The sequence below is a fragment of the Vitis riparia genome, chromosome 11 (genome assembly GCF_004353265.1).
Source record: "Vitis riparia cultivar Riparia Gloire de Montpellier isolate 1030 chromosome 11, EGFV_Vit.rip_1.0, whole genome shotgun sequence".
NCBI lineage: Eukaryota > Viridiplantae > Streptophyta > Magnoliopsida > Vitales > Vitaceae > Vitis > Vitis riparia.
The window spans coordinates 10,680,238-10,691,637 of NC_048441.1; the positions used below are offsets into that span (position 1 = coordinate 10,680,238).

At 34.5% G+C, this 11,400-nt stretch overlaps 1 protein-coding gene across 1 annotated transcript; it reads left to right on the forward strand.

The window, feature by feature from the left end:
- Positions 1 to 5,424: 5,424 nt before the first annotated feature.
- Positions 5,425 to 10,033, forward strand: LOC117924914 (probable leucine-rich repeat receptor-like protein kinase At1g35710). Its single transcript, XM_034843651.1, is given in 3 exon segments — positions 5,425 to 5,649; positions 5,652 to 9,035; positions 9,509 to 10,033. Coding segments are annotated over 3 exon segments (3,951 nt in total). The 5' UTR covers positions 5,425 to 5,471; the 3' UTR covers positions 9,898 to 10,033.
- Positions 10,034 to 11,400: the final 1,367 nt, after the last annotated feature.

The window sequence follows — 11,400 nt, forward strand, 5'->3', positions numbered from 1 at the left end:
ATGCTGGTTATTGGATTTCTTCCTCTAGTTTTCTTCCTTGCATCTCTGATTGGCTTGGCAAAGGGCTATGAAGTGTTCCAAAGCTTGGATTCTTCATGTATTTGAGCTTCAACTTGCATTGCCATGGATTTCACAAAATTCTCCCTCATTCTTGGCTTGTTTCAATGATCAAAAAGCTACCAAAAACACCAAAACTTGCCAAAAACTAATTAGTAACCCTTGCTAGGTTCCTTAATGTGTCAATTGAGTTAAAAGGTATTAACTACTACTCAAAAGTGTTTAAAACAGTTAGTTTCAAGCTATAAAAGAGTACTTTTTGAGTAGTAATAACCTCTCCTAGCTAGGTGTATTGTGACATGCATAATCCATTAAAGAACTCAAAAGATCCATTTTGATACCACAAAGGATATAGAGAGTTTCATCTTTTATCGAATTCCATTTTGACACCATAGGGTCATTTTGACTCAACATTTCGACACAAGGTATCATAGTTAAATTGGATTCAATGAGTTCAGATGATTATCAAAATGAATTTCAATATGATCAATGAGGTATCGAAATCACCCATCGAGAGCATTCAAGAGATATAGAAAGTTTAAAGGATTTTTTAAATGAATTTCAATACCATTTTGATACAAGGAGCAAAATTCAATACCACATCAAAAACATCCCCAAGATCTAGTGAGTTTGGGCATTTATTGAAATCCATTGGATATCGCAAGGGAGGTATTGAAATATTCGATACTAGTTTTGAGTACTAGAATTTCACTCTGATATTTTCCCATACAACTCCTTTGCATATTTTTAGACCTTTTAGGAATGATAATTATGTTTTTAGGTTAATTTTCTGTAATGGTATATATACCATAGATGATACAAGAGGAAAGGAGAGAGAGAACACATATATAGACAATTTTTGTAATCATGTGAGTTTGAATAAATTTGTCAGAGTTCAATTTAATTCAATACATGGCGTTAATTTGAGCATAAGTGGCTAAATCCTCTCATTGGAGAATTAGTAATGAAGGTAGATAATCTAGGAGAGAAGGATGATAAGAAAATAGGATATCTTTTGATATTAGTAAGTTACTAATCTTTGAATTTCATATTCAAGTTAAATTCTTTGTTAGTTTGACCTTATTAGAGATACATAGAATGTATAATATAGGGGTATATTGATGCATAAAGGATTATGATCAATGGGCAACCTAGTATGATTCTATGTGATTGATAATTGAAGAGAATCTACCAAATGAATATAAGGTCTTAAATGTTTTAATGATTAAGACTTTTTATCAAATTATTTGTTGGAGATGGCTATTAAAGACTGAACTTCAAGTTTTAAAACATGGTTTCATATGTGAATGATCTATATCGATGATTCCATCTAGGAAAAACCAAAAACCCTTTAATTAGTACTTGTTATCCCTTAATTCTATCTAGGTTTTTAATCAAATTTGTGAAAATCTTTAGACTTTTTTATCATTGTTTTCTTGATTAAAAATTCAGTTTGCTAATCAAATCACATTTTCAATCCAATCAATTTCCCATTTAAAGGTCATTACTTGTTTTGATCTAGACAAGATTATTTAAATTTTCTTGTTTCTTGAGGGCGATAACTTGGAATTTTGCAAGTTGCATGTGGTGTTCTTTTCTTTGGGTTTTTTCTTGACTAAGACCACTATGTTCTTAGGCTTTATTGAAAAGTAATCATTGATCATTTGTGTATGTGTATCTATGTGTGTGTATACATATATATATATATATATATATATATATGCACACAAACGTGCAAAAAAAAAAAAAAGAGAACAAAACTAAAATAATAAAACAAATAAAAATAAAAATAAAATTAAGATAATGGAAAAGAAATCAAAGTTGGAATGGTATTAGATTATAATGCCAAAATCGATATTGAGAACATGCTCGAATGGGTCTATGCCATATTGATAAAAAAAAAAAAGTCCGTAATAAGTAATGTGGAGAATCGATAATATTAGTAATTGTTTATCAATGAATCTAGAAGTTATTGATATAAAGTTTCAAGTCACTACATCCTCTACAAGGTCAAATTTTCCTTCACGAGCCAATTCCATGATCTTGTCATTTCTAACAAATTATTATATATTCAATAGGATGACTAGCAGGTTGATGGTACTTGCAGTATTTTAGGTCACCTACTTATAACTAGCCTCCTCAAGCACTTTATTTCTTGCAGTTCAATGAAGTTTAACTTGAGGAGATCTTTAACGTTCCACGAACATTAGAATCAAGGAATGAATATTTTTTTTGCTATATGTCCTTTAGAGTAAGCTTCTTTTTACCCTTATTTTTTAGGGTATTTGTTCGTTTTGTCCTTCCTTTCTCTTCATTTTGTTGAGGAGTTTTGTTGCATTTGTGTTTCTAGCATAACCTCATTATTATTGTCTTAAGAGAAGCCTTACTCATTTTGTGAGTTTCATGCTTCTTACAATTCCTTGGATCTTGGATAGGTGGACCCATGCTTCCATCAACAAAACCAAGCTCATTGTCACGAGCTCCTGTTGCCAACTTTTTAGAAGTTTCTAGTTTTATTCCTTAGAGAATATAACATAAAACCTAATGCATTAAGTATGTTCACATTTCGATAGTAGAAGTTTCAGTTAACATATCCTTATGGTGAAGGGTAAGATTTTTCCACCTGTTGATGTAATCTATTACATGCCCATCCTTCCATTTGCAAGAATTGGTGATTTCAATCATACTTATAGTATATCTAGTACTATAAAAGTGTTTACGAAAATTTCATTCTAACTACTTCCCAATCATTTATCAAGTCTGACAGAAGATTAGTGCACCAATCAAAGGCATTTATTTTTAGTGAACATAAAAATTGATTAACTAGAAGTTCTCCATCAATACCTGCATTTTTGCAAGTTTTTATGAAGTAGGCAACATGTTGTCCCAAGTTACCCTTCCCATTGAATTACTAGAACTTTAGAGGTTGACACCCTAGAGGCATTCTCTATTCCTCCATTATCTATGATTGGGGCCTGGAGTAAACAAGATGATAAGTTCCACCATCATCTTTGCTTTTGAGAGCTTTAAGGATTAATACCTATGGTTGATTGAATCCATATAAAGAAACTTGAAGATTTTTAAGGGGTTCTTTGCCTTGGAGCCTTAAACACCTTGAGAAAGATTTTTTTTTTTTTTTTTTTTTTTTTATATGGGAATCATGTAGTTGGATCAACAACAATTTGGCTTAATTTTTTCATACTTTTGATCTTATCCACAAGTGCAATTTGGGCATATTTTTCATTCATGTTTTTAGTGATGACTTCAATTGATTTACCATTTGACCAAGTTGTTCTTGCAACTAGAATGAATTTGTCATCATGACTAGCATGATGGTATTATAAGAAGTAGCAAGATCAACCATTGGTCGTGCTATTTTTAAGGTCTCATGTGGAGACATTGGTGTGTTAATGTGTTGTTGGACTAATTGGTTTTTTGAGTGGAAGAAGACTTCAGATTTTCTTCTTGAGACATAATTGGGTCTGGTTCCAATTGTTCAACCATGATTTTTTTCCGCCTTAGAAGGGCTAAAGAAATTTTTGGATTCTTACAGGAGGTTCCCGCATAAACCATAACTGTCTTAGGAAAAAAAAGGTAGCTTTCACATTACTCAAGTCATGGGATCAAAAGTTGTCCCAAATAAATATGGTGTAGTGTAAATTTCTTGTAAGGAGACATGAGAAGTAGAGATTATCCTACCAGGCTGCTAGAAATTTGCACATAAAAATTTGAATCAAATAGATAAATATGGTATCTCGATTGATTTGTGAAATGGGAAACAATGCCTATTTTTACTATTTGATTCTTTTTACAAAGGACAACAATGTCCTCCAAGCAATTTAAAATGTAATTTTGGATCAAACACATCTAAAGAAAATGATTTTCAATAGATCTTCAAATAAGATCTTATATTTCTTGAATTCAAATCTTCAAATCTTTTTTTTTTTTAAAATCTTTAAGCCTTCATGAAAATGTTCAAATGTTTAAATATTCAATGCAAAGACTTGACTCCCAAGTCCTCTCAAATATTCTTGAGTATAAATTGCTTTGAAAGCAAAGAGGCTTCCTTATTTTATACGGTTGAAAGTTTTCCTTTGATATTATTTGTTAAAATTTTAAATATAATTATTTTTATTGTGATAATTATCTTTTAATCAGGATATATAATAATTTTTATATTTTAATTATCACAATTAATCAACTTATCATTATTTTTTTATTTCTTATTCTTCATGAAGACCAAAGTGACATGTGCCATTATCTTTTCCGAGGATATAAATAATATATAGCAAAAATCTTATATGTCATATGTGTCATATTGTTGATATATGCCATTGTTTTATATGATGCATTTAATGTCACACATGATATTTTTTTCATCTATAGTAAGAATCTTATATTATAAGTTATTATTATTATTATTATTTTTACGATGCATGGTATGACAAGCAACCAGTGAGAATTTTGCCCTTCTACAATTAATTATTGTACTCATTATTACAGGAAAAAAAAAAAAAAGTGTTTTGGTAGGGGTAAGGAAACTTAGCAGTTTAAGTGAAATAATCATTCTCTTGACCTTTTCATCATTTAAATAATTAATTTTGTAGAATTTGAAGAAACCAAATGTTCCCTTTGAATATATTTTTTATTTTCTATTTTTAAAATAGAAAATAATGGTAAGTAACTTTTGTACAAAGAAAAGGAGCTTACTTTATGTCCCTAAAAATTATTTTTTGTAATACAATTTTATAAATATTATTATATTTGCAAGGTGACTCTGGTATCCAAACCAAAGACTAAAATTTTTCATTAATGCTACTTTGAGTGTAAGTCCACTTAATGCCAAGTTTGACAAATACACCAACCCATTATCTTCCAGTCCATATATGATATTTGGGCAGTTACAAGTCACTGATGAGCAATTGTAGGGCAAGTCAAGTCAACGCATTATCTTCACGCTACCATCTCCACAAAGTCGATAATTTCCGCACGAAATAATTAAATTAGACGTGTGGAGACCACAAGCAGTTTCCTCCCCACATGCACTAACATTAAAGTATGGCAACTTGATACTACTTCTTTGACCAATATGTACAAATTGCAGAAAAATAAGAACAACCACATGCGAAAGAATGCCCAATCAAACACGTTAAAATCTGAGTGTGATATGTATGTAGATCTTGTGGGGAACAAACCATTCATAATTGGTCCGTCAATCTTCACAAACCCGGAATTCAAAGTCAACAATCCATATATTCTAATATTCCCATTCAATTCTTTAAATAGTTACTCTACATCCCACTCCCTTCATCTTTCTTCTATAATTAAATAACAACTCTATATCCACTCGGTTCATTCATCCAGTAATGCCATTTCATACTTCATCTTGTTCTTCCTTCCTTGTCCAACTTCCCATGCCTTTCTTCTTCTTCTTTGTGATCTTTGTTAGCTCCCTTTATTCTTCATCACACGTGTATGCTTCTTTCCCAATTTCTTTGGCAGCTGCTGCTGGAGAACTGAAGGAAGCAGAAGCTCTTCTCACATGGAAAGCCAGTCTTAATAATCGAAGTCAGTCATTTCTGTCTTCTTGGTTTGGGGCAGTCCTTGCAACAACTGGGTTGGGGTTGTTTGTCATAATTCTGGAGGTGTGACGTCTTTACATCTTCATAGTTCGGGTTTGAGAGGTACGCTCCACAGTCTCAATTTCTCATCGCTTCCCAACCTACTCACCCTCAATCTTTATAACAACTCACTCTATGGAAGTATCCCCTCTCACATAAGTAACCTTTCCAAAGCCACCTTTGTTGACTTGAGTTTCAATCACTTCACTGGCCATATACCTGTAGAAGTTGGCTTGTTGATGAGGTCTTTGAGTGTTCTGGCATTGGCGTCCAATAACTTGACAGGTATAATTCCAACTTCTATAGGAAATTTGGGCAACTTAACCAAGTTATACCTTTATGGCAATATGCTTTCTGGTTCCATTCCTCAAGAAGTTGGATTGTTGAGATCCTTAAATATGTTCGACTTGTCGAGTAACAATCTCACTAGTTTAATCCCAACTTCTATAGGAAACTTGACCAACTTAACCCTTTTGCACCTTTTTCATAACCATCTTTATGGTTCCATTCCTTATGAAGTGGGATTATTAAGATCACTTAATGATCTTGACTTCGCGGATAATAATCTTGATGGTTCAATCCCTTTTTCCATAGGAAATTTGGTCAACTTAACCATTTTATACCTTCATCACAATAAGCTTTCTGGTTTCATTCCTCAAGAAGTTGGATTGTTGAGATCCCTAAATGGGCTTGACTTATCAAGTAACAATCTCATTGGTTTAATCCCAACTTCTATAGGAAACCTGACTAACTTAACCCTTTTGCACCTTTTTGATAACCATCTTTATGGTTCCATTCCTTATGAAGTCGGATTTTTAAGATCTCTTCATGAACTTGATTTCTCGGGTAATAATCTCAATGGTTCAATCCCTTCTTCCATAGGAAATTTGGTCAACTTGACAATTTTGCACCTTTTTGATAACCACCTTTCTGGTTCTATACCCCAAGAAATTGGATTTTTGACTTCTCTTAATGAAATGCAACTGTCGGATAACATTCTCATAGGTTCAATTCCTCCTTCCATAGGAAACTTGAGTCAATTGACCAATTTGTACCTTTATGATAATAAACTTTCAGGTTTCATTCCTCAAGAAGTTGGATTGTTGATATCTCTAAATGATCTTGAGTTGTCTAACAATCATCTGTTTGGTTCAATTCCATCTTCCATAGTAAAATTAGGAAAGTTAATGACCTTGTACCTTAATGATAACAATCTTAGTGGCCCCATTCCTCAAGGAATTGGATTGCTAAAATCTCTTAACGATCTTGACTTCTCAGATAACAATCTCATTGGTTCAATTCCTTCTTCCTTTGGAAATTTGATCTACTTAACTACATTGTATCTTTCTGATAACTGCTTATCTGGTTCTATTCCTCAAGAAGTTGGATTGTTAAGATCTCTTAATGAACTTGATTTCTCTAGTAACAATCTCACTGGTTTAATCCCTACTTCAATAGGAAACTTGACCAACTTAGCCACTTTGCTTCTTTTTGATAACCACTTGTTTGGTCCTATTCCTCAAGAAGTCGGATTACTGAGATCTCTTAGTGATCTTGAGTTATCGAATAATAGTTTCACAGGTTCAATTCCTCCTTCTATAGGAAACTTGAGGAACTTAAGTTACCTATATCTTGCTGATAACAAACTCAGTGGCCCCATTCCTCCAGAGATGAACAATGTCACACATTTGAAAGAATTGCAATTGAGTGACAACAAATTCATTGGTTATTTGCCACAACAGATATGTTTGGGTGGAATGCTTGAAAACTTTTCAGCAGTAGGCAACCATTTCACTGGCCCAATCCCAAGTAGCTTGAGAAATTGTACTAGCTTGTTCAGACTCAGACTGGATAGAAACCAACTCGAAAGTAACGTATCAGAAGATTTTGGTATATATCCAAATTTGAATTATATTGATTTGAGTTACAACAAATTGTACGGGGAGCTTTCTAAGAGATGGGGCCGGTGTCACAGCCTGACAAGCATGAAAATCTCTCATAACAATATTTCTGGTGCAATTCCAGCCGAACTTGGGGAAGCAACTCAATTACAATTACTTGACCTCTCTTCAAATCATTTAGTTGGGGGGATCCCAAAAGAGCTTGCAAATTTAACGTCATTATTCAATCTCAGTCTTAGTGACAACAAACTTTCAGGCCAGGTTCCTTCGGAGATAGGGAAGCTATCTGATCTTGCGTTTTTTGACGTTGCATTGAACAATTTGAGTGGCTCAATTCCCGAACAACTGGAGGAATGCTCGAAATTATTTTACTTGAATTTGAGTAATAATAATTTTGGTGAAAGCATTCCTCCTGAGATTGGCAACATACATCGTCTTCAAAATCTCGATCTAAGTCAAAATTTGTTAACTGAAGAGATACCCGTACAGATTGGAGAATTGCAAAGCTTGGAAACATTGAATCTCTCTCACAACAAGCTCTTTGGGTCCATCCCATCTACTTTCAATGATTTGCTAAGCTTGACATCTGTTGATATATCCTACAATCAACTGGAGGGTCCTGTTCCCAGCATCAAAGCCTTCCGAGAAGCTCCATTTGAGGCTTTCACAAATAACAAAGGTTTGTGTGGCAACCTCACTACTCTCAAGACATGCAGAACTGGTGGAAGGAGGAAGAACAAATTTTCTGTTTGGATTCTAGTTCTTATTTTGAGCACTCCATTGCTTATATTTTCGGCCATTGGAACCCATTTCCTTTGCCGAAGATTAAGGGACAAAAAGGTGAAAAATGCAGAGGCACATATTGAAGATCTATTTGCAATATGGGGTCATGATGGGGAAGTGTCATATGAAGACATCATTCAGGCAACTGAGGACTTCAACCCCAAAAATTGCATTGGCACTGGAGGACATGGAGATGTTTACAAGGCTAATCTACCAACAGGTAGAGTTGTTGCCGTCAAACGCCTGCGCTCAACACAAAATAATGAAATGGCTGATTTGAAAGCTTTCGAAAGTGAGATTCAAGCTTTGGCAGCGATACGGCACCGCAACATTGTGAAGTTTTATGGTTCCTGTTCTAGTGCAAAACACTCATTTCTGGTTTATGAGTTTATGGATAGGGGAAGCTTGGGGAGCATTCTGACCAACGAGGAAAAAGCGATTCAATTAGATTGGAGTATGAGGCTAAATGTTATTAAAGGCATGGCTAGAGCTTTGTCTTATATACACCATGGTTGCGCCCCCCCTATAATTCATCGAGACATATCAAGCAACAATGTTCTATTGGATTCTGAATATGAAGCCCATATTTCTGACTTTGGTACAGCTAGGCTTTTAAAGTCCGACTCATCCAATTGGACTTCATTTGCAGGCACTTCCGGATACACTGCTCCAGGTGATTTTTCTTTATGCGTTACATCTAAAAATTGCCCAGTTTTGAATTTTCTAATTGTGCTTTCTGTTACATGTGGGAAAATTGTAGGTGTCCTTTTTCCCTGATTGGCGACATGCCAATTTTCTGCACCCTACATTACGCTAGATTTACTAATTAACCTTTGTTACTTCAGTTTCTTTCTACATTTTTAATGCAGGGTCTAACAACACCCCATTTTCAAAACGTTTGGATTTAGATTATAAGCCTATATAATGCTATAGGCCTAAATAAGTGCAAGCCCAACTAACTACTAGTCCTTTTTTGCAGCTCATGAGTATGGATCAAGTTCCACCAGACATTTCTGGATTTGTAAAGTAATAGTTTTTACTAAAGAATAATATTTTTGTTGGGCTATAATTTGTAATGACCACTTTACAATTGCTAGCAGAATAGAGTATGAGAACTGATCAGGTTTCTTTTTTCTTTTTTTGTAGAACTTGCTTACACAGCAAGGGTCGATACTAAAAGTGATGTCTACAGCTTTGGAGTGGTAACATTGGAAGTGATTATGGGAAGGCATCCTGGTGAGCTTGTTTCATCTTTACTATCAATGGCCTCATCATCATCATCACCATCAAGGGTCTACCATTTACTGTTGATGGATGTGTTAGATCATCGGCTTTCACCACACTTGCATCAGGTCTCTGAGGAAGTGGTCCACATTGTGAAGATAGCATTTGCTTGCTTGCATGCTAATCCCCAATGTCGGCCAACTATGGAACAAGTTTATCAGAAGCTCTCAAACCAGTGGCCACCTTTGTCAAAACCATTTTCCATGATTACATTGGGAGAATTGCTTGGTCATGGGGATGAAATAAGCTGAGATTCCTGCATGTATATTACTTTTTTCTGTTTGGCTTATATTCTAGCTATTTTATTAATTACAAACCCTTCAAAGTAATGTAAACTACTGCCTACATAGAATGAATTGGTTGGAACTTTTGTGCCTCATTGTAACAAGACCCAATATCATGTTTGCAGCAAGCCTGTTTTCAAGATTTATGCAATCTCTTAGTTATTTTTGTTGGATAAAATCTAAGAATTTAATCTTAAACAACTTAACTAAGGCCACAACCAGCCAAACAATAAACAAAACAAAACTAGAAATAGGGTACTTATAGGATTAAAGTGATTGAGACGTGACAAAGCATTGTATTTAAAGTAGAAGGGAATTGCTGCACAAGGGAATCGATATTGTTCTACCTCTAAACTACAACAGTTGAAACCTTGTCTTAGGTGCACTCTGTTGGGGAGGTATACAATACAACTCAAGATTTTGAAGTTGTTTAGGAAGGGGAAGATTATAGAGAACTTGAAAAGAGAGTGCTACTATGGTTGGCTCGGATGCGGCAAATTTATGGCTACACTAGGCACAGATGGTAGTGATTGCAGTAAAACATAGAAGATGACAGTAGAAGATGGAGCTCAATGAAGGGTGCAGCAAGTCGATCTCTATGTATGGTAGTACTTTACTAGTGAATGAGTGGAGCAACAGATCGATCTCCGGAAAGGACTGCTTTGCTAGTATGGGTTGGCAAGGATGCAGGAAGCAGTAGAAATAGGATATAGGGAGGATAGAAGAACATCTCAAAGATTGAATGATAACTTTAAGGGGTGCAAGGGCTTTTATATATAGGTTGAGTCAAATTAGACTCCCCTACAAAGGCCGAATGACCACAACACAATAATAATAATAAAAAAATCAATTAAATCAATTAGATTTAATCAAAGCATGTTCTGAATTTCCAGTTCAACCTTCCTTTACTTGATCTCTCCTCTAATTGGGAAGACTTGGCCCAACTGAGAAAGACCAAGTAAAAATGGATTAGAGTTAAAATTAAATAAAAAATATTCTAAATTTGTAAAAAAAACTGTTGGACTCGTGTGTTCGTATGCAGGGGGGTGTTCCCCTACATGAGATGCACACACACACTAAGGTTTTCTAGACCAAGCCACTCAAAATTTCACTAGAATAGTCTTAAGCCTCCTAGGCACATGAATCTCCCTCTTCCTTTTCCAAAAGTCTAAGAGGCTAAGGAAGCGAGAAATAATGTAAACCCAAAAGGTTTCCATCCCTTTCCAATGTGGGATTGGCACCTTTTGTTTTTTCACTCAAACACTCTTCCAACAATCCCCTATAGAGTGTATGAGGGAAGAAGGAAATGGATGGAGGAAAACTAGAATCCAATCCATCAATATTAGTGCCTATTGGCTATGAACCAACCTTATGATAAATAATGATTAAGTCAAAGAAAATTGGTGAAATTAAATTTCTATGAACTAATGTTTCTTTATGTAATTCAAGGAACTTATCATTCACATTGGT